The sequence below is a fragment of the Trachurus japonicus genome, chromosome 15 (genome assembly GCF_045865225.1).
Source record: "Trachurus japonicus isolate A0001 chromosome 15, Traja_1.0".
NCBI classification, from domain to species: Eukaryota; Metazoa; Chordata; class Actinopteri; order Carangiformes; family Carangidae; genus Trachurus; species Trachurus japonicus.
The window spans coordinates 24,563,449-24,587,451 of record NC_140921.1 but is presented as its reverse complement, the minus strand read 5'-3'; the positions used below and the strand labels follow the sequence as shown (position 1 = coordinate 24,587,451).

At 43.7% G+C, this 24,003-nt stretch overlaps 1 protein-coding gene across 5 annotated transcripts in view; it reads right to left on the bottom strand.

Moving 5' to 3' along the window:
• arid4b (AT-rich interaction domain 4B) overlaps positions 1–23,978 on the bottom strand; it is a 42,705-nt gene extending 18,727 nt beyond the window's left edge. For 4 of the 5 annotated variants that reach the window (XM_085800696.1, XM_085800699.1, XM_085800700.1 and 1 more), the window contains exons 1-9: positions 23,666–23,886; positions 21,188–21,236; positions 11,817–11,927; positions 7,663–7,728; positions 7,208–7,298; positions 5,635–5,714; positions 5,195–5,286; positions 2,386–2,527; positions 933–1,012 (exon numbers count right to left, since the gene is read on the bottom strand). In XM_085800696.1, coding sequence (XP_085656822.1) covers positions 933–1,012; positions 2,386–2,527; positions 5,195–5,286; positions 5,635–5,714; positions 7,208–7,298; positions 7,663–7,728; positions 11,817–11,927; positions 21,188–21,193 — 668 coding nt within the window. In that variant the 5' untranslated portion in view covers positions 21,194–21,236; positions 23,666–23,886. Of the gene's footprint in view, positions 1–932; positions 1,013–2,385; positions 2,528–5,194; positions 5,287–5,634; positions 5,715–7,207; positions 7,299–7,662; positions 7,729–11,816; positions 11,928–21,187; positions 21,237–23,665 lie in introns of all 5 variants that reach the window. The other variant, XM_085800698.1, reaches the window with a different exon arrangement.
• Positions 23,979–24,003: the final 25 nt, after the last annotated feature.

Genomic DNA, 24,003 nt, shown 5'->3' with positions numbered 1-24,003 from the left:
AAACTGTATCCTTCACCTGACTATTAGCCAAAATACAAGAGATAAGACTTCCTGTACTATGAATATGTCTTCAGCTGCAGATTAAGGGTCATGCTGATGAGTTAGACGTATCTACAAAGGAGCGCAGACACAAGGCTGCTCCATCGTCTGTGGAATTCAAACAGACAGTTAGGTAGTCCTTTAGAGCGGCGAGAAAACACCTGATTAATTTGAGTGTGCACTACTACAGCCTGCTTTGTAAACGACCAGCAGAGCACAGACTCCTGACTGGATCTATTTCTCTCTCCGCCACAGACAAAACAATCTGGCTGTGTGGTTCCACGCCGTGGGCAGGCTGCGGGGAAGCTACACTGCCTTACCTCACCAGGAACTAACAGCCTGAGGACAAACGAAATCAACAAAGCCCAACAAGTCTCAAATCTCATTGGGAGATTTATATTTCATAAGAATTTTATCATATACATTTTTATTTACAAACATTTTAGTCAAGTTAGGCAGGAATATGGATAAAGTGGAGAGTTATCAGATGGATCTGCAAATATTATACTTAATGTAGCGCCAGAGGGTGCACACAAGCATTTACGCATTCATGCACTTCATTGTGTTGCAAAGGTTCACTGCACATGTATCCTATTAAACATCACTTATTCAAAAGCTCCTGATGAGCCATGTTTTACATTAAAGGTTGATTAACAGATTTAAACTCAGGTCATTTATCAGTGAAGATGCTAATCATCATCATCATCTGTTTATCAAAGCCTTTCAAAAGATAAAGCAAATAATCCGACTGATACCGATTAAATATTTAACTGGAATCATCTTTTCTTTTCTGAGTTAATGACAAATATTTCAATCCAAAAATCTGCTTTTAATCATGAATCTAGCTCTGCTTCTTTTCTTTTTTTTTTATTAGCACATTAATAATGACTCACAATTTTCCATCCTTGAAAGAGCGGACGAAGATGTTGTCCTTCTTCACAGTCATATCTTCATGACAGTCCGGGGAGATAACCTTGTTGCATGGAAACAAGAGAAAGTTAATAGGTCAGATGGGGTGGTACTGTGTGTGTGTGTGTGTGAGATTGTGTGTGTGATTGTATGTGTGAGGGGGGTGGGGGTCAGAGTATGAGTCAATGACTGAGGTAGTTTCAGCAAAAGGCCACGCTGATGGATTACAAAATATGCTGTCTACGAAAAAAAGAGGCAGGAAAGAGGAGTGGGCACTTGTAGCATGTGCTGCTGCTGTTTACTATGTTGAAGCACAGTTATGTTAAATACTTGACAGTTTGAAACAGTTTTCAATAAAGTAGTGAATTTAAAAGTACATGGATTCTGTTTTTTTTTCCTTTTTTTTATCGTGGTATCGAATTAGAATCAAGAATCGTGGAAATTCACAGGTATTGGTATCGACTACTGAAATTCTGGTATGGTGACAATCCTACAACAGTGAGACTTGTTCCAGTGTCGGGGTCTGACCCAGCAGAGAACCGTTTTGGAGATCTCACACAGACGCACACACTTGCAGGGTGGATGATGCTTTGTCACGTTTGCTCTGTGACATCATTTCCCTTTCTGACGTACGTGTGCTGCAAATGAACGAGCTCACACTTTCCTTTGACTCGTGTTTAACTGGGCCGTTTGAGAGTGTAGCACACTGTTTGTTACTGATGTGAAACATCTACCAGAGTACTGCTCCACCCCTGTGCCATATGGCCACAGAGTAAACAATGACAGGCTACTGTGTGATGCAGTTCTCTGGGCCGTCACAGGGAGGCAGCACGGAGCCCGGTCCACAGCCAGCCAAGAACAACAAACCCTGGAGGCGGGGTCCTGCTGACTACACTGTTAAAGGGACAGCTTTCCCCACCCTCTCCCATTCTCTCACTTGTACTTTTAACACTTACATAAACAAACAACGCCTGTCACCATTTCATTGTGTGCAGACGATGGCTCAGAGTTAAGGCTGGGTGGAGAGAAATGAGTTGGAACAGGCTGAAAACACCAAAGCTGCGCCTGTGCTGCGCTGTCGAACACATCAGGGAAAACAAGACGGATCTTTTTCCTCTAAAATAAGAGTCGGGGCTGCTCTGTGAAATCCTTCAGACTGCAGAAGTCGGGGCGGCTGCTGCAGAGGGGGTTTCACTTATTTATAGAAATCCACTATTCTCACTGCAACAACATGCATATTTCTAGCATTTCATGGTGGATGAAATGCAATGCCATAATCCTGCAGCGTGCCGAGGTTACATAAGCAGGCGTTGGGATGAAACGGCACAACGCTGCTGCGGGTGCACCAGACGGCCGGCAGCAGCGCGCCCTGTTTCTTCACAGTGATGGAGCAGAGAGCAGAGAGCAGAGAGAGGGGAAGGGAGAGCTGGAGCTCACCAGAGCAGGGTACCACGTGGTCTTCTTCTTGTCTCCGGTGACGACCCCCTCCACACAGACCACTTTGCCGAACAGATCCTCATTCTGCCGCTGATCGCTCTCCTCTTCTTCGCTGGAGGATGATGAAAGCTCTTCTTCTTGACTGTGGGAGAAAAAGAGCGTTTACCCAGTGGACTGCGCTTTAGGTGAAGTGAGTACGTAGATGTTCTTAAATACACTGCGCTGAGTTTAGTGCAATTAACTTTCACAGCCCTTAGTTGCAGCGATGCAAATGGGAGAATTAGCAACTTTTCTTTGCCTTAAATGATTTAAGACTGGTTGTTTTTACACTGTGTGGGTCTGTGGTCTCCTTTGGGCTTTATGACATTGTGTAACGGACATTTTAAACTGTTAGATAAAAGATGAATCAGTTAATCATTAATTGTAGCCCTAGTAAGAATATTTGCAAATTTTAAAGATATAGTTTTTTTTGCTTAGCTGCCTCAGTAGCAGTTAGTCTGATGTCACAAAACCTAATCAGTCAAATGTCGACATTTTTGGCATCAAATCCATGTTGTCAGCATATCTCTGTTTTTAAAACAGCAGAATGAAGTTTTGCCTCAGACAGATTTACACTTACATCATCTTTTCATTTAACCGCTGCTCAGCTGGGAATCATCAAAAAGAACCCAAAGCACAACAAAACATCTGCAAAGCTTCTACTCTTATCATCATGTAGCACAGCAACACATAGGTCTGCTCCATTGATGAGCTCACTCATCATTAGGATCAGTGTATTGATGAGCCGGCTCGCTCTCTGCTGCCTGACAGTGACAGAGCCCCGACTACGGCCAGGAGACAGACAGCCAGGGATCATGTGAGCTGCACCAGCAGGCAAACAGATCCTCTGTCCTCTTTTTACGCCTCGCTAGGCCTGCTCTGAGAACAGCTCTATGTGCATATACAGTGTATACACACAGTCACACACACACACAGAATCTGGCAAAACTAAAAAGGCAGTAAATCAGTCAGGCTACCACTAGTACTACTAATACAACAACAACAAAGCTGCGAATCAAAGACATAAACAAAGCTCTGTAGCAACTTAATGAGGAATGATTATTGAAAAGCTTCCCTCACTTTAAGACACTAAATGAAAAGAGCAGTTTGACTTTTTGAGTGATGCATTTTTAACTTTCACTTCAGTATGAAAATCACTCAAAAGAAAGCCAAATAGTTTGATGGGTGCTGCTGAACAAACCCTCGGGGTTCTCTCCGTCTGGCTCACAAGCAGCACCTCACATCCCCTGATAACGGAGCGTGGAGTGTCAGACAGTCAGTTATTTAGCAGGTGTGTTGTTTGGCTGCACCCACAACAAGACAAGTGTGGAGTGAGAAGAATGAGTGTAGCTGGTGAGGAGAAGGACAGGTCAGCAGAGCAGTTTGGTGCTTTTCTTTAAGTCTCATCGAACAGAACAAGATGTCGGAAATCCATCTTGATCATGAACAGAAATACATCAAACTTATATTAATGCCTCAGCTGCTCACACCCTCTGGATTAAGCAGCATCATTCATCATCAGCAGCAGTCACCAACATCTGCTGCATCTTAAAACACAACAGGCGCCCACGGTAAAGAGATACTCAGCTATAATGCCGTATGGTAAAACATCCACTTTTCTCTCAGGATTAAAATACATCATCAAACATAATCAATCATCATATGAAATGGCAATCACACTTGTCCCCCCATTGTCCAGCTGTAGGCCGCAGGTGGTTTGCTTAGCACTAAGACTGGAAACAGTAGGCCCGTTTTATCCACAACAACCAAATGTACATAAATACAACAAAGTTTAAGAGGGTTATCCATTGGGAATATTTTTTTGGCCAGAAGCAGTGACTTCTTGGTCCTCTGCTGGTTGCCTGGCAACCTCACGATGTGTTACCTCCTGGCTGAACCAGGCTACCTGTTTCCCCACTTTCCGATTGTTTACGGTTCAGACATGGCAGCATCAATCTCCACATCCAAGTCTCAGCAAGAAAACAAACTCTTAAAATATTGAACTATTCCTTTAAACAGAAGACGACAGGGAACACATCAATTTTAATCTAAATCTGTGCCGCATTGTCGGTCCTTGTTATTCAACAGTTAAGATTATCAGTGCACAGGAAGACAACTGGTCCAAGGTGCTAATGTGCAGCTGGGAATGCTCCAAGTCAATATTGCATCAATGTTTAGAGTAATATTGACTTTTCCCTGAGTGCCATTAGCAATGGGTGTCAGAGAATGAGATTATGCAGCAGAGTGTCCTCTTTATAACAGAGTGGAGCCACAATTATATCCACAGCCAAAAAGGAAAAAACTCTCAGCAGTTCCTATTCCCTGATGAAAACTCTGCACATCAGAGCATAAAACACCCACTGGAACATTTGAGTCAAAGGAGAAGTAAAAAAAAAAAAAAAGTGATAACATTCAGCAGGACCGTGTCGTGCTCACACTTCACCATCCAGCATGCACAGGTGCACGCACACACACACACACACACACACACAGAGAGGAGCCCGGTGTGATTAAGGAAGTGAAATAAGCGAGTAGGCTGTCCTCTCCCAGGGCCTCGGGGGCTGTTTATGAGGGGATGGAGATGAGAGTAAATCTTTCAGTTCAACTGCTGTCAGCACACTTTGAATTGAGGGGGAGCCTGTTACTGATGACAGTGGATGGGCAGAGAAAATCCCTTCCCGCCGGCCTCGCACGCCTCCGATATATTACGTTTGATACTTCACCCTGCAGGATGAAGAGAGGAGGAGGGCGCGGAGCCGGAGATACTCACATCGGGTTCGATCGTCGGCCACGGTTGCCCTTCTTGCCCATGACAGGTGTGCCGAAGTGCTCGGGGTTGGTGAGGGGGAGTCTGTCGAGCGTCTGTGGAGGGAGACAAACAACAGCACAGAGCCTCAGCGCCACCTTGTCAGACACTAAATTGGAAGACAAAAGATTTATACAGCAGACCTTGAAGAAATTCCTCTCGTGGGATTTCGTCAGAATGGAGGGATATACTCAGCACTTGGCTGTGATATCAGTTTACATTTCCTGGAAATATTTCACAGCTGACTGCTCGAATGCTAATATGGGGACCATTCATGAGCAGCGTTTTAATTTGAGCGCTGCGAGTAGAGATGTGAGACTGATGGTGACTAAATAAAAACTTAGAATAAAATGAGCCGTTTCTCCAGGAAGCCGCGAGAAACGGCGGGACGGCGCAATACTCGCCTCGCTCTCTGCAAAGTGACGCGCTCCTTTCAGGCAGAGAGAGGAACGCCTCAGGGTCTTCTCATCGCCATCGTCAAACACTGCAGAGATGAGAGAGAAACTATTAGGCTGCAGTATGTAGGCCAGGAGTCCACCGACACACACACACACACACACACACTCTCGCTCCGTTACAAAATGTCTGCTCGCTTTATGATACGTTAAAAAACAAATTATGCTCGTCTTTTTAAGGCTTAGACAGATCCTCCAGCAGGCAGTGACAGAGCCGCTGCAGCTCACAGCTCTGTCAGAGCTTCGAGGATCCACTGTGAGACAAACAGTCAAATAAAGACACATGAGAAGAATCTGATGCATTAACTGATATCAAATCTATATAGACTAAGCACCCACATCAAATGATCTTATATAATGATATAGTAATAATAAAAATATATTAAAAAACCCTTTCTTATACTTTAAGCTGTCACACTGATCCCAGAGCCGAGCCCAGATGTGCACATCCATAATTCCATTATTGATTGTACTCGGTGATGAGGAGGAAACACTTGATGTACCTTCAGCGGTGACTTGTGTTTTATGTTTTCCCACTGATGAATGAAAAGATGAGTGTTTTGGAGACAGGGGAAACCCCCATGGGCACTCTCAAGCGACAAACAGCTGCTGAGAGACTGCAGATCTGAGCAGCAGCCTCTACACTGTACACTTTGGATTATCCAGCACAGTAACTGTGTGCGCCTGACAGACTCGCACTGACAAATTGCCAAGAAAGTAGAGCAACAGTTTTAATACTCGATTTTATTTTTTCAAGCACAGCTTCTCGAGTATGAGAATTTTGCTGCTTTAATCTTTTTCATGTGATTGCAAAATGCAACGTCTGAAGGTTGAAATATTGTTGGACAAAACAAGTCATTTAAAGACATCACCTTGAGCTCTGGAGATCAATCAGTTTCGATTTTTTTCTTACAACTTTTAGCCACGCTATGAAATAATAACGTATAATTATGTAACATTAAGACACATGAAGCAAATACTCTGCCCAGCAGCCATGTCTGAAATGTGGTTTCGGCTACATATTTACCTCAAAAACAACTCTGTCTCGTAACATCCCATTATTATTTCATAGCGTGGTGAATGTGCAGGTCACAACTTGTCCAGGAGAGTGTTTTGGAGTTATTGGATTGTGTATTTAGTTTGATGAGGGAAATGTGGAAATACCGTGCACCTATGTCGCTCCCCCGCCGATCTCAAAACAACATTCACCGACTATTAAAGGTTAAAGGTAATTAAAGGGATTATGGCAATAGGCGAATTTGCCAAAATGTTGAAATATCCCTTTAAAAAACAGCACACTATGGATGATGATCCTACTTCACTATAATGCTTCAGTGAAGGAAAAAGCAAAACCTGAAACCATAGGAACTTCCATTGTGCACAAACATGCGTTTTACAAACTGTCTGTGGAGAACAGCACCTGTCTATGAGAGGGAGAGGAAGAGGAGGAAGAGGAGGAGGAGGAGGAGGAGGAGGAGGAGGAGGAGGAGGAGGAGGAGCGGGCAGTTTGTTATTGACTCACCGACAGTGTATATACTGGCATCAGTCAGCTTGTTGATTGTGGCCTCCTGGTAAACTCCATCCTGATTCTTCACCTCGACAACAGCCCCCACCTGTTGACAGACCCAGTGCTGTTATTCAGCAGGCCACTGTACTAATCTCTATTATTTTCTAGTCACATTTTTCCCCCTAATAACAAGCCGACCCTATCCTACATATCGACTGAAATTAAATTGCAGAGTGAATGCTTCATTGACCGATGCTCCTGAGCATTTTCTGCACTCACTCTGTTAGAGAAAAGGGTAATTAGATTTGATACAAAACCAAACGGAGCTAAAAATGTGACATAATTTGAAGCTTAGCCAAAATTACGAAAAAACAATTTAAGTGTAATTGTTGCCAACGTGTGTGTGTGTGTTATGACAACTTTGTCTGGCCGTGGCACAGCATCGATCTCTGCCATCCTTCCTGCCTTACCTTTAAAGGTCCTTTGATGTTTTCATCATGAACCTCAGCTGTGGACAGATCTGGTTTAAAGGTCACCTGCGGGAAAGGGGGGCGGCAACAAGGGGAGGGGAATCAGTAATGAGAATAAACAAACAATTCCCCGTAGGCCTGACCGGGCCACATCAATCTCCCACTTCACAGGGGGGGGGGGCTGTCCCCGACTCCCCGCACACGCTGCTGGACTTTATAACTGTGATACACTGATTATATAGTGATGGACTCCTTTCAGCCGGGCAGGTTTGTTTGTTACAACTAGGGTTGCAAAATACCGGGAATTTTCAAAGTTGGAAACTTTCCATGGGAATTAACGGGAACATATGGGAATAAACGGGAATAAATCCAAAATTTACAAAATTGTAAATATTAATATAATATTTTACTCAACATTCATGTTAAAGTTCTACTCACAAATAAATCTGTTGAAATGTCATGTTTTTAATTGTATTATTTTGCATGGATGTCTGCTTATGACAAAACAAAATATTTACATTTATGTTTGGATATAGTTTGTTTAAATTACCCCCAATTTCCAGTTAATTCCCGTAAATTCCCGTAAATTCCCGTAAATTCCCGTAAATTCCCATTATTCCCATGGAAAGTTTCCAATTTGGAATATTTCCAAAATTCCCCAGCTTAACTTCCCATGGAAAGTTTCTGGAAATTTACCAGAAATTTACTGGAAATTTTCCACCCTTTTGCAACCCTAGTTACAACCCATCACCTACGAGGACAGAGATCTGTGTGTGATGATGAGGCAGCAGCAGAAACTAGGCTTCATTTCTGGCATTGTTTACCGACCGGCCACCGACTGGCAACTGTGCCGCAACTGCTGGCGCCAACTGTGGAGGATTTCTGTTGTGAATGTCAGAGGGGGACACTAACTGACCAGCCCCCCCCCCATCCCCCACCTCCCTCCCTTCTCCGTGCATCTGCAGCACTCCCCTGAGCGAGCCATGGTAGATCATAATCTGATCACGCTGTGGTAATCTCCACATCTGCATGGCGACCTGGCAACGCTGAGTGACAGAGGACACCACAAGGCTGGCTCACACACAAACACACACAGAGACACTTGCTACCATTTACTGTCACAGATTTTCCAAAAGAAGAAATGTGTGAAAAGTGTCAGAGCCGCCAGAAGCACAGGAGCTGTTTAGTATTACAAACGCCCCTCCCTGCCTTCTATATCAAAGTGCTCATGTGCTTCTTTTTCCTCTTTCCTGAGGGAAATTAAAGTAATTTTTGAGAGTGTGCGCTAGTAAAATAGTAACATAATTATCATGGAGAAATGGCTTTACTTTTATTGACTGTGATTTACTCTTGAATTCAACCACTATACGAGGGCAGGAAGAGATGTTAAGCGCCCCCCCATCTCAGAGAACAAGCCTGCAGGTAACGAATCCAGACGACGCTTTACCTCGAGTCGGTTTCAAATATAACAACAGCGGCGACACCAATCAGAGTCTCGCTGTGACGGCGGGATCAAGGCGATGAATGAAAGAAATACATATTGTAAGATGCTGCTGGATTGTCGGGTCATAAAATAAGAGGAGAAGAGAAAGGGTGAAAAAAAAAAAAACATCCCAGAGCAGCACTTCATCTCTTATGGAGATAATGACATTCCTGCCCGGTGGAATAAAGGAATCCCTTTCCTCACAGGGACGACAGTGGGAGGGCGACTCTGGCTGCCCAGCGAGGCGGCATCAACACCTCCCGACTGTGAGCCCGGCATCTGCAGAGGTCTGTGACTGTACGCACACACACAATGCAACCACTATGACTTAACAATAAATACTGGAATAAGATGTGAAACCATATTCCTGATAAAAGAGAGCTGTAGCTAAGCAAATTTGTGTGATGTAAATGGGATTTATTTTCATTATATCACAGATCCCTTGGCCTAAAAGCCTAAAAATATTACCGAGCTGGGGGCTGTTTCACTGGACTAAATTCAAAATGGTTAGTGAGTATTTTTACAATCTGTAAACGCAGAGCTGTTACATTCCTCTTTATTTCATAGAGAGATATAAAGTGAACTGTGATCTTGATTTATTCAAGCGACTTTGACAGCGGAGGTGTACTCCGGCAATAAACAGCGAAAGGACGTGATCCTTGGCTTAACAACAAGCACCGACTGCATTTGTGACAGCTCAGACGGAAATAAAAAGAAACTCCCGCTTTCCTTTCTACCTCACACATAATGAAGCCCTCTCTGATTCCACATGCTGTCTAGTCGAACGTTCAAAACAAACTCGCTTTTCGTTTGCTTTAAAGCGAACGACTGTTTCGAGCACGATAAAAATAAAAAATAAAACGTTAATATTTGGTTTGTGATGATCTGACCCAGTTCAATGTTTTACATCATGCAGAAATGGAGGGAACTAGTGAGCGAGTTCAGCGGATTATAATGACACTAAACCATCTCAGAAATAACATATGGAAGCTTTTGGGATTCGACGCCACAGATGGAAATCTTGTGGATAAAGTTTACTGTCTTTTAGAAAACGTTGAGGACGTTAACATAACCACAACAACGACTCTGAAGTCACCTGCAGAAGACCCTCCAACATTCACATTTAATTCCTTAAATCAGTGTTTTTCAACCTTGGGGTCGGGACCCCACATGGGGTCGCCTGGAATTCAAATGGGGTCGCCTGAAATGTCTAGTAATTATTAAAAAATAAATACAGAGAATTTTCTTTTTTAACTAATTATTATTCCTTTTAAAATTATGATTAAAAACACCACACACCACCTTAAACAACTGTATTCTATACTTTCACTCTCTCAAGTTCAAATAAAATGCAGCATATAAAAATATCTGAGCTGGCACATCTTGATTGACGGCCGTGATCACGTGACTGCACATGATCACAGGGTCGCAAGAAATTTGTGATGTCAAAATGGGGTCACAAGCCAAAAAAGGTCGGGAACCACTGCCTTAAATTGAGTTTCATGTGAGCAGAGATCTGCTGCTGAAAATACAACCTACTTCTTACAGGTTGTCTTGTACAGATCATCGTCATAATTAACAATATCACACAGATCTTTTCACAGAGTCTTATAATCACTCCTAGAACACAAGCGCCATATGTCGCAACCATCAACTTTGTTAAACAAGCAGACAGAGATTAATGAAGCAAAGAGCTAAAGAGGAATTCATTACAGTGGAGGATTCACAACAACAGCAACAACTGAATAATTGCCATGTTTCAACGTTTGTGTAACAGAGCCCACATTCACATTACAGCTATTCAAAAGCAAACCACACACTGAGCCAATTAGTATGGTAATTAATTTATGAGCCAAGAATGTCCTGTTAGCTGCGCTTTAGCCCCGTAATATTTAAACCCAGAGCGTGACACATGGTTTTAATTTGTCGTGTTGTTTGTCCGCGAAGACAAAAAAAACGACACATCATTCGATGATTTCAGCTGATGAGCTAGAATGGCACAACATCGCTGCTCTTTTGTCTCTACAGGGGGAACTATAGTGCACTGACTCAGTGAAAAAAAAAAAAAAGCCAGCATCCAATCTTTGTTCCTCCCACACACTCTAGCAGAACGAGAGACAAGCGATCTGTCTCTATTGTATTATCCAGATGCTCTAGTCCCACTGGGAAATGAGATACTGTACTACGTGCGCCGTGCGATGCCTTCATCGGCGAGGCATAAAGCCAACGGGGGAGATGTGGAAGCTGTGGGCAAGAGGGACGCCTGAGGACATGATGGGCACCTGGTGAGATGAGCCAGACCCTGCATCTGCATCTGTCACAGCTGGAGCCCCCTGATCACTGTTTTAACCGTACGAGCGGCACAAACTAAATCTAAAACCTGTTGGTAGAGCTGCAGCGTGTGAAGGAAACAGCTGGATTTTTTTTTTAAACACCAGAGACAATAAAATAATTCAAAAGCACATACAAAATAATTCTGATATCATCCCAATAACCCGGCCTCTACAGGAATGTTTTGGACAGTGTATTTTAAATCACTGCATTTCCGATCCAAGCTCAGCTGTGATCAAACAAAGACAAGAGCCCCTGGCCCTGCTGCACATCGCCTCATATATAACACAGATAATACATTTTTAATTTTGGATCATGAGCACTTTGAATTGTGACTTACCTTGGCCTTGACTAGCCTCTTGGCAGTCTTAATCTTGGCCTCGCAGAAAGCCCCTCGGTACTTGGCACTCACATCAGTCCCTACCGTCAAGTAGGGGGGCTCCTCCAGAGTCTAGGGAAGTTTAAGTAGAAAAAAAAAAACAGTGAGTTCAAAGCCTTTTTTTAAAATATAAATATATATGTATATATAGCTTGCAGAGACAGGTGTATTCTCGTAGCCAAGGTAGGAGGACACGCATACAAGCTTCACATCGTCTAGGGCCGGCTACGCAAAAACCCACCCGGCTCAGTGATTCATCCATGGAAAACACATACCATCTGCTCTGGGTATTGGAAAACAAGCCTCTGAGGGAGCAAACAAAAAGGCCACTTCACTACTGCTTTGATGACTACAAAGAAGAAGCTATCCGAAACACATAGCACCATCTTGTGTCATCATTGGATGTTTATCAAACTAGCCCCCCTCCCACCTACTCCCTACGAACAGATTTGCAGAGGGTTAGGGTACACAGAGAAAACAGACTTTCAGTGTGTGGGTGAGGGCAGACCATGTTTGAGGTTCGTGTAGTTGTAGAGATGAATTTTTGCTGAGAGTTTTTTGGCCGCGGCTGGAGAAAAAAGGCCTAATCTAACAGTGGGTATATATTTAGACGTGTTTCTAGAATAAGAGCCAAAGTGGGCCACACGCTTCCTGCTGACAGGACACATCAAGACCAGCTGCAATATGTCATGTGTGCACTTGGCCCCAGACGTCTGGCTGCGGGTTTGAACATAAGTGTTGGTCGAGTAAAACATCAGCTCCTCACTCTCAAGTGCTACACCGCAACTTCTTAGCGTTGAACTTTCTGAATGAATGGATGAATGAAGTGTAGCAATGCATTGCATGCACGCAGCTGACTTAAAATATGTCAACTCTGCAATGTTTATTTTACAAATCATAAATCTTAGGACCGGCATCTGCTCACTATTCCCACAAGGAGGGCAGAGAGTGTACAGGTTGCAATCCCAGCTCAACACTACACCAGCGTTTAGCAGCACTCAGATCAGTGAGGAGGAACTAATCACTGACACCAGCTGCTGTCGGCCGCCGTGGCACATACTTATGCCATGACCCAACCGCTTGAAGAACTGAAAAAGTTCACATGTGCGAATGTTGAGACGTGTTTTAACCGTTTGCAGGTTTAACAAATCTGTTGCCACCCAAAAGCAGCAGCCCCCCCCTCCCCCTCTCTCTGTATCTGGTTTTATCGGCTTCAGTACTCCTTATCCCAGTCAGATCCTCCACTCATTGTAACCCAGGGGGTACGCCAGCTGTCAAACATGACCTACTGCTTCCGTGTAAACACTTGAAGACTGTTTCTAATGTTTTACTGCTCATGAGCGAACCCTTAAGTGGCAAGAAGAAAAAACTATAAACAGCAGCCAACAGTTTTATAGAGGAGCTCCACGTTGATGGAGTGTATCAGCGAAAGCAAACGGTGAGGAAAAGGAGAAAAAAAGAAAACCATCTGATTTGCCTTGATTTGATTTTGAAGTTGTTCACTCTATCTCTCTCTCTACTATACTGTACATAATGTAACACTAAATTAACTGCACATGTGGGAGCAAAATGTTGCCCTTCCTGATAAATTGGAGTAATGGCAATGTGATTAGAAACATAAGGCTTTTATATGCCTCATTAATCTGATCTGAGAGACAAATAAAGCGTGATGCACACGCTAAATAATCTGATGATACTTCATTTTGAAACGTGGACAGAGGAGAAGATCATGTGATGGGAAGATGACGACTGCTACATCATCTGTCTGCCAAATCCTAATGCAGGCCGACCGGTCCAGAGTCTGGCTGCTGTGCAGCTAGGATCCTCCGACTCGACTCGTATCAAAAAAGTAGAAGCAGATACAGAGCTCAGGACTAAAAATAAGTATGGTTTCCTCCTGCCAACTGTAATCCAGCCCAGCTCTGTGGAAAAAAGAGCTGTAAGGATGCTCTGTTTTCTTTAAAGTAGTGTTTCACATTGTTCACATTTTATCTAGTGCTGTGAAAAGTCTTTGTACATTTAACTCCTGCTGATGTGGAGCTCTGTGCGCTGCTGTGCAAACAATAATCCATCAAAAAAAAAAACAAATCAAACTGGCCGCAAATACACAAAGTGTACAAATGTGTTTGTTAACAAACAAATTGCATGGTCTGTGTTGAGAGAAACCATGAGCTTGTTGCTGCGGGGCCAGGGCCGAGTGCCTCATCATCTCCAACGTTACCGGGGCCCTGACAGATGGGACTGAGGAGCAGAGTCCAGCGCACTTCAGCCTCCCTACCTCTCAGATAAACACCTCATTAGTGGTTAGTGTAGTCTGGCCTCGGCGCTGGCAGCCCTCGCCAACACCAGGTTTACATGAGGCAGCGGCCATTTCCACCGGCTACCCAGCGCTCTTGGCAGCCGCGGCTGCGACACAAAGCTGGACGGTCACTGTGTAAACCGCTGCTCCGGCTCCTCTTTCATACCGGTCCTCGCCCCCCCCCCTCTACCCTCTACCCTCTACCTCCCCACCTCCCCCGCTCTGAGCCTGTTCGCTTCTTGTTGCTGAAGAGGAGGCACACCAGTGAGTTAGGAAAGGGCAGCTTGGGTTATCTTGACAGCTGTGGCTGCCAAAACCTCGCCAACTTAACAAGGCAGGGGTGATAACTCACTACTGTGGCCAGATTTACATTTGTCACGCTCACATGCCAACACAAATAGAGGAGGGATTGTTGTTTCCACTGGTGACGCCCCGCCTCCCCGCATTCAGCTGAAACTATGAAAGAAGATTCCATTCTTTGGATCGGGCTGCCGTTTTTTTCGCCTACAGCTGTCTGCAGCAAAACATCGGCTACTTCTTTTTTATTTTCATAGCTGCTGCCGACACTGAACGACACACAATGTTCCCCCCCACCCCACTCGGAATTCCTGAGCCTGTGGGACGCGCAACATCCTCTCCACCAACTCCAACTAACGGCATGCGCCTAACAAGAGCTGCTCTCACCTACGACTGTGTCATAAAAAAAGAGCAAAGTGATATTTATCAGAGGCCTCAGGTGCCGACTCTGCTACTGCACGCTTAAGTCAGTGAAATGGTAATAGGAGTAATACAATCATGACCAGCTTTTCTATTCACCTCATGCCAGTGATGTGGAAAATACTCTGCAGGCCCACGTGCTTGATTAAACACATACAAATGTGACTTGGCACGAGGTGACAAAACACACCTGCAGCTTGGCATGGAAAGAAACAAACCTAAACTGTCCGACAAAAACTGCAGCTTGACTTGGCATTTAATGATCACACCTGACAGCAAAAAAAAGGCGTGCATGGTATTTAAAAGATGATCTACTAACATGCACAGCTACCGACTGAGATATCACTGGGATTTATTCAGTGCTATAAAGGTTGTTTTCCCCCCTTCGCCCTCTCCTCCAAAGGAAGCGACTAAAACAAGTGCCAGAGCTGATGGCACAGCAGGTTTGTTGGCCATAAAGTGTGTCTGTCCTGGCTGTTAAATCACACAGACAATTTAAACAGTACTAGCACCTCGCTGATTACAAGTGATCCAAAGCCTACTCAGTATTTAAGCCTTTCTAGTCCGAGGAACAAAAACAGGCGAGGGCTGCCACATTCATTCGCGGCTTTGAAATCATTCCAGCTTTACCAAAAACAAAACATACTGGAGTGACACTGGCAACAGCAGACTGAGATCCGTTTCTGTTCGACAAAGACTCGCAGGTCATGAAAAATTGAACAGCCAAACTCCACAGAGCGCTAGTTGAAAATAAGCTGCTGCTTATAGAGCATTTCTTGGACAGCCTGAGTGACTATAGCATTTTTTATTCCAAAGCTCAGTTAAAAAAGGCATTTTCTGGCAGCTATCGAAAGGTTAAAGCTGCAGGACAAAAAAAAAAAAAAAAAGCACTGATGGCACAGTTGTGTTGTGCTATGTGTAAACCGTAGATTGTAATTCACTATGGTGTATGGCCTCATTTTATAATCTGTCATCGAGGAGGAGTTGAAAGAATCGCTGGTCATTTGCTCAACAGCCTGCAGGCCGTTTTACACTTGCAATAGATTTTTTTACCTCTCACTCACTGCAATGAAAAAACCAATGTGATTGTCACAAAGTCACATTCAATGGTGGGTTTTTTTTCCCAGCACCACCGGCTCCAGTGGATTCACATGTCACAAAGTTCATGCTTGGCAAACTCTGCCCTAAAAATGGTCACGGTCATCCGATAGTAACGATGTAGTCGGGTTGAGTCTGATGTGTGTTCACAGCCTGCAACTGTTTTAGATGGTCATTTCCAGGTGATCCTCCTCACACACGTGTTAAGGTGTGAGATTGGTGTAGCTATGTGGGGAATTACACGATTTTGAACAAGTCTGTGCACTGATAAAAAAAAAAAATCCTGATCTGACAAGAACAACATCATGAAAAGATGGTGAGGGAGATGTCAATCAAGCACATTTAGTACACGCCCACAATGAACTGGGAAGAGGATTATCAGCTGCATGAGTGAAAACCCTGTGTGGGTGGACCTTGAGTGTGCAGGCACTTATGACTTATGTGATCACTTTATATAATGGCGCACTATCATTGATAAAAGTCCTGCATAGCAACGAGTTCTGCATGTACTTAAAATGCTGCTTGTATCTTAATGTGTCTATAATAAGAAATCATCTAAAAATGTGAAAAAATAACACCTGCAAAGATTTACTCTGCATAATGAGTACTTTTGCTTCCAGTACTAATGGTACTTTTGGAATAAAGGACTGCCTTTTTACTGTAGCACTGCTACTTTACAGCTTCTGACAACTTCTTCCACTGTTGCTAATAACTAATAATTAGCATAACGCAGAGATGATGCAGAGATGATGTAAAAGCAGATAAGATTAACAACTGGAACTACAGGCAAAGCTCCCTACTTACACCTTGCTGCTGAGATCACAGTCTCAGTTCACCTCACACTCTCTGACTCCTTCTGTTTTAAAGAAAAATCTGTGTTTCTTGTTTTACTGGTGTCATTACCTGCAGTTTAAACCAGCCTTCTTGAAGCTGAAATGACACATGCAAGGACTATTGCATGTTGGTGTCTGTAGTTATACAACAGTGTCAGAAGATGTTATGAAATTTTCATATATAAGCAGTTTTACTAGGTTAGGTTGGTGGAAAGCATTTATAGTTTCCATTCTCAATTTTAAAAAAATTAATCTAGTGTTAGATTTCCATGTAATATTGTATTTGTCATGAGAGTTACTTTAGTCAGCATAAGAAAATAAAGCTGGACCTTTTTTTTTAAAAAAAAGCAACATTCAGACATTGGCAGCATTACTGAAATATTATAAAACAACCGTTTCTGACCATTATATTGTGCTGTAATGAATAGGCTTGTAGGCCAAACAAAGGAACATGCAAGAGGCATGCAGGAAAGAATTAAGCTCCCTCCCTGCCTGGCTCACATGTACAATAATCCTGCTGTGAATCACCTCTTTGTCCAAACCAGAGTCACCACAATTCCAGTGACTGGTGCTTCAGTAGGAGTTGCCTTGGCAATGCCATGGCAGCTTTAAACTGGAGGGGGAAAAAAACATCTTAACACCTTTTGTTTACACACTTAGTCCCCAGAATTTAGGGCAGTGCAACAAATCCTCTCCCCCTGTAGTATCACTAACTCCTCAACACATCACTAAAGTGTAAGAAAATTTGAATTTTTGGTGATGATCCTGATAATCTCAAACTCACAGCGGCAAACTGTAACTCACCACTAGCCCAAAACAGAGACACCTCTGATGACATCATCATGGTTATTCCTCCGCTGAGGCCACAGATGATATCATACAACTGTTTTTACAGGCTGACTAATGTCCTGATGACAAGTCAACATAACTTTATAGGTTAAATCTATGGCGCACCACGCACTTTTAATTTAACTACAACACAATGTACTGTAGTCACATAAGATGGGTGACACAGAGGAAACTTGAAAAAAACAAGTGGAGAGAGAAACATAATATATGCAGCTTCCACACAGCCAGGTGCACTGCGCGGTACAATTAGGTAGTTAACATCCCATCATGCTCTGTGGCAGGTATAGAAGTGCTGAGCGGGCACAGATCATTCTGATTCTGTATCAAGAGGAAAGGAAAGAGGAAAAGATCTAAGTGACTTTGAAAGTGGGTTCATTGTTGGGGCACAGATGGCAGCAGCCTCGGCCACACAGACAGCTCAGGTGGCCAGTGTTTCAATAGGAACACTGACTATGAAGTGACATCTCTATTCAGATCCACGAGGAAGACGTCACACACAATGAGGACGGAAATTGTGGTTGATGTTCCTCATTTTAGGACGGCGATGCTTGTGCATTAGTGCGATAGGTCGGGGGGGGGGCAGACGCAGCAGCTCTACCTCGGGTGACTGAAAATGTCAATGCAGGACGTGATCAAGCCGAGTCAGCAAGAATAGTCTGTTGACAATTACGTAGAGCAGGAGGATATTATGGTAGGTTTACGACGCACAAACCCCCAATTACAAAAGAGGCATGCACTTTTGAGAGGGGTGTAATATACAAAGACTCTTTTCTACAGAGATGTGGGGGGAGAAAAAAGAAAAAAGTGATATGGTTGGATGAGTCATCCTTCACCATATTCACCACAAGTTGGCGAGTGCATGTGTGGCGTACACCAAGTGAATAGTACAGGCCTGAATGCTTGACCCCTACAGCGAGGGGACCCAGTGGCTCTGTTATGCCACGGAGGCATTTTGCTGGCATGGTTTGGGTCTGATTGTTCCCTTAGAGGGAAACATCACGAGGGGTCGCTGAATGGTTCCATGGGAACGAATCCAACACCAAATCAGAGGATCTCTTTTCAAGGAATTGTGCTCATCTCTCCAGTAGAGTTCAGAGACTCGGAGAATCAATGCCAAGGTGCATTGATTCAAGCATTCAAGCAGCTCTGGTGGTGAGCCAACACCTTATTGAGACATTTTATGTTGAGTATTCCTTTAGTATGTCAACCATCTGTATAGTAAGTCAGAATCCTGGTTGTTGTTATTGTGTATGGTTATATTTTAGATATTTATTGGAAGTGCCGTTGTCTTAGCACACACTGCATGCTCATGAACTTGATCATTGCGTTATTTATGAATGGATGGAATAAATGGATGCCATGGAGATCATGACACTACTTGAATCTGAATTGGTAGAATATTTATTATGGGCTTGAACTGCTGGTTTTGACTCGAGAGGCTTTAATTAAATCTTGTCTGGGTTGCCAAAGTCATGGACAAAGCACAACACTTGTGTGCTTCAATCACCTCTGTTCAAGTCAGAGCTTTATTTCAGCATGGAGAGCACTGACATGACATTTTCTAAATGATCTTTTTGATGAATTATCTCATCTCAAAAGATCAACATGATAGTCCACTTTTATGGTGTCAAGTGTTTTATCAATATATCATAAACACAAATACAATTGATGATTAAAAAAAACAAACTGTGGACCTTAAGCAAAAGAGACATGAAATGCTAAGTGAACATAATGAAAAGCTGTCCTAGTTACAGAACGATTAACAGTTTCAGACATTGAGCAGATGCTCCTATAGTAGGGGTTGTAAAGTGAGTGAGCGCCCCTCAAGCATCAGTGGAGCCCGGCGACTCAGAGCTGCAGAAAACAACAAATGCTACAACATCTAACTGCAAACATCAATGAATGCTTCACCCCTGTCAGCGGTTCTGTGGATAAGCAAATGCAGGCATAATAATCATCTAATATAAGGTTACTGTGATCCATCTGGAGAGAATAATAACTGCTAAAGGGTCATGGGCACTAACAGGAACTATTAAATGAATTTTCATATATTAAGCTTCATTCAAGTAGACACTTGTAGGAAATGAAAGAAGCGAAGCCGGCCTAAGGTGTGAATTAGGAGACATCTGCTAACCTTATGTGTTGCTATATCGTCTGTGCTATGGATGCTGTTCATTGAAATACATTTCTAGCCATGATGATAAGAATGCCATTGCCTTCCCATGGAAGAAACTATTTATTACATAACCACAAATCATCCTGCAGCTCCAAGTCAGCATTACTAGTAGAGCAAATAGAGAAAATGTAATGCTTTGTACCAGATTTCCTCATCTTATTTGGTTCACACCTAATCTATAATGTAGTCAACTTAACAAACAAAAAGGTCGGCAGCTATTTTCACATCACATGATCTGATGAGGTGTAATGTTGCACTGTTTAATTGGGTACTTTAGAAGACTGCTAGCATGTCTACTAATGGGCAGTGGTATAGTTTGATTAACCACAGTAAGTATAACGCCATTAGAGAAAAGGTGACAGACTACAAATCATTACCAAAGCAGCTTTTAATTTGTCCAACACCAACTCTCCCCTCACAAAGCCCATCAAACAACCTCACATCTTCTACTGGCTTTATTCTTTTCCCCAGGATCCTGTTAAACTGCATGTGCTGGGTGCCAAATAAAAATGTGACTGAAAATACACACTCCTGTCTCAACTTCTGTGTGTCACACCAATTAATTCAAAAGTCAAACAACTTTACAAAGTAAATACTCTATGTGCGGCTTATACGGCAACAAATCAAGACACAACAGCCTGCAGGAACAGCAACAGTTACACTATGATCCAATGAAACTAGGAAAAATGAATAAACAGTTTGCATCACAGCCTATTTCCCAAGAAATATGATAGCTGTGACTTTTACAAATTGAATGGGTCTATAGATCTGCGCAAGGGCTTTTGAACCTTTTGTAAATTTTGCTTCTCATTTATACATTACAATAAACCACACTTATACCATGCTAGATGCTCTGAATGAAAGCAGGCAATTTAAGTCACATTTTATATACGGTACATAGCCTATAACGTGTCCAGCGTGTCCACAGCGTATGATTCAATAACACAGAATAAACTAAAAAGCATTACATGAAAATTACAGTTCTCAAACAGGGTCTGCAAATACATCAAAGGCACTGGAAACTCAATATCATGCTTAAGAAATGAACCTATTACTTTGGCTTATGTCCAAGACACTTGCCTCCCTGTGTTTGAACGGATCAAAATTGACATTTAGTACAAGTTCACATTAGCCTTATTCATGAGAACAAAAGGATGAACCCCTGCATGTAAATTATTGATATTACATTCAACATTTATGTTTGATTTGTCAGGATGAGGCGTGTTTATACAGGGGTTAGATGGAAATGAGCTAAGACTGGAAATGCAGATGCAACAGCAGCAACAGCAGAGAAGGAGTGACTGAGTTTCCCGTGGCTTTGAAACACATGCAAGACGGGGAAAAAAATGAATGAACATACCTTCATCTCTCAATGAGTCCTCTAGGTGACCAGTGTAACGAAGCAGAGGCTGAAAACAGAGGTTGAAGAAGCTGTTAGGCATCACAGACAGTGCCAACTTCAGTCTGCCACAACAAAACACGTTTATGTTATGATGACATCACTTCTGCTACACTGCTGGATGCTGTGAAAAAGGCTGGGCGGCAGATGCACTCTTTACTTTGCATTAAAAAAACACACACACACACATGATCAGATCTCCTTTCAAGGATTGCGGGTTTCCTCCACAGCTGCAGCTTCCCCGATTTAAGAAAAGTTTAACGACCATTTACTTAAATGATCACAAACTATTACAAAGGGCTAATGGTATGTGTGCTCGAGCTTTCCGAGCCACATTCCCAACAACATTGCTGATGTAAAGTAACCCGTGGCAGGCTGATCACTCTCATCGCAGAGCCTCTCAAAGCCGTTTATGTAATGCCCAGTCAGAGTACTGTAGTCAGTCAGTCAGACTCAGCAGCCAGACTTGGCTTGTGGCTACGGAGGGCGAGCAAACACAAAGTAACTAGTCGCTGGCCAGAGGGAGACGACTTCCTCTCTCGGGCTGAACAAATGCACGGGTAATGTAGCAGTTGAGCAGGGTGAAGTGTGCTAGACCCCTGTAAAAACCCCACACGGGGCCCGGTTCAGTATAGTAGCTACGGCAGCGTGGTGTGCCTGCTGTCTGCACTGCACTGACTATAGCAACACTACAGCAGAGGATGACGCCATTTCTGTAGCTGACAGTCGGCTAAGGAGAAACACTCCAGCGGACAAACACTGGAAATTGCGGGAACGGTGGTCACAATTCACCTGCCCCTGTAAGAGCCATTCCCCTGTCGGAGACTAAGCTCTTGTTTTTTTTTTGTTCTGCCCTTGTTGTTTCCCTTCCCCTTTTTTTCTTTTTACAGGAAAACTGCTCCGACACTGTTCAATTTCGTTTTCGCTTCTCTCCCTTGTCTCGGTGCGCTGCTCTCTGCGGAGAGTCCTGCACTCGACAGCAGAAAACAGAGCGATAATAAACACAGCTAATGGGGCAGACAGCACAGACACCGAGCCAGGCAGACCTTTAGAGGAATGGCACATCAAAGCCGTGGCGTGGTAACAGCGTTAAGTTGAACCAAGTGAGAAATCGAGTCGTGCAGCAGCAGCAGCAGCAGCCCCACACTGAAAGTCACTTTCTTCCTACACAAAATGTTTCTCTTCATCGACTGGGCTGGCATTTCGCTGACTGTTCACTGAGTAATATCGCTGAGTGAGGTTTCGCCTCTGACAAAGAAACAAGTCGACGGAGCGGTTCGCAACAAGGTCAAGCTTGAGATGAAGACCTGTAACGCAGCGACATCGCATTAATGTCTACAAGGTTTTATTGTTATACGATTAGCCAAGGTCGCAGCCCTCATTTGTGGCTCTTTTTAGTCGCAGCGAAGGAGGATCGCGGAGGATACAATGTCATCCGCCCCAGACAATTTTGCCAGACCAGCCGCTGCAAGTGAGTGACTGACCACAACCACCACGGAACAATAATGCACACAAAACAGCCCGAGCCTCGGACGTCTTTCCTCCGGTGCTAAAGCCTGACACCGCGGTTAACTAAAGCACTGAGTCCATTTAAACATCATCAGTTATGATTCCTGCTCAGCCAGTTCATCATCGAGGGAGGGAGGGAGGGATGGGAGGGGAGGGGGTGATGCCTGTTACGGAAATGTGCAAAATACTGGTCACGCACGCACAACACAGTGAATAACACAAGTCATCTCCAGCAGAGGGAAAATAGTCCACCTCGCATCTGGTTACAATGCCACAACTGATCAAACGGGGTGAGTTCCTTGGCACAAGGTGGCCCATCTGCTCCAGCCTACACTAACGTTACACTGGACAAGTCAACCGAGAGAGGAGCTAATCATACTGGTGGTGGTGGCACAAAAGAAAAGCCTGACAATGCAGTTTACCTGTGATTGAAACTACACCGATTAGTCCTTGCTCGACAAATCACATCCCGCAGCGATGTCAAGCCGTGTATGCACAGGTCGCCAATGGTTGCGTGTAATATCACTTTTGATGGCTATTAGGGAGCACCATGACAGGCGCTGCTCGACGACCACCTCTCGGAGGAGTCCTCCGCTCAACAACACAACACCCCGGTGCTCGTCCAGCAGGCTGCAAACTATTCAGCCCAGGAGTAGCATAACCTTCCACTGTGCTCATCAGCTTAATTTGGCTGGCTACAGCATAACTTTGTTATCGAGCTGACCAAGTTTTCTTCCTATTCTCGGTCGTCTGCTTTTTTTTTGCTGCACACCCGACTAATTCATTCATTTCACTAAATCCTCCTAAACACACCACAGCTTTAGTTAACAAGTTAGCTAACGTCAAGGTTGGCTTGGTAGCAGCAGGGAAGCAAGCTAGTGAAAAAATGTTCAAAATAGCGATGGCTTTGCCGAACAAAAGCAGGCTTACCTATGCTGTCAAGTTGAGAAACACTTCTGTTTTTCGACGAAAGTGTATTAGTAATCCATAGGAACATTTATGTGAGAAATCTGACAGGTTTTAACGTCGTCCGTTAGCCCCCGGTTGATGTTGGATGCGGATGGGTAAAAGTGGTTTTCGCAGAGCGCTGCTGTTTGTCTTGTTGAGTAGCTCCTCTGTAGCCTAGCTCTTTCTGTGATCCTCTCCCCGCCTCCTCAGAATGATTGACGGCCCGAGAAGCCCCGCCCCTCGCAAAGGCGCGCTCTCCCATTGGCTGGCACAGAGCAAGAGCAACATCTTCGCCCTATGTGATTGGCTGACATGGGAGT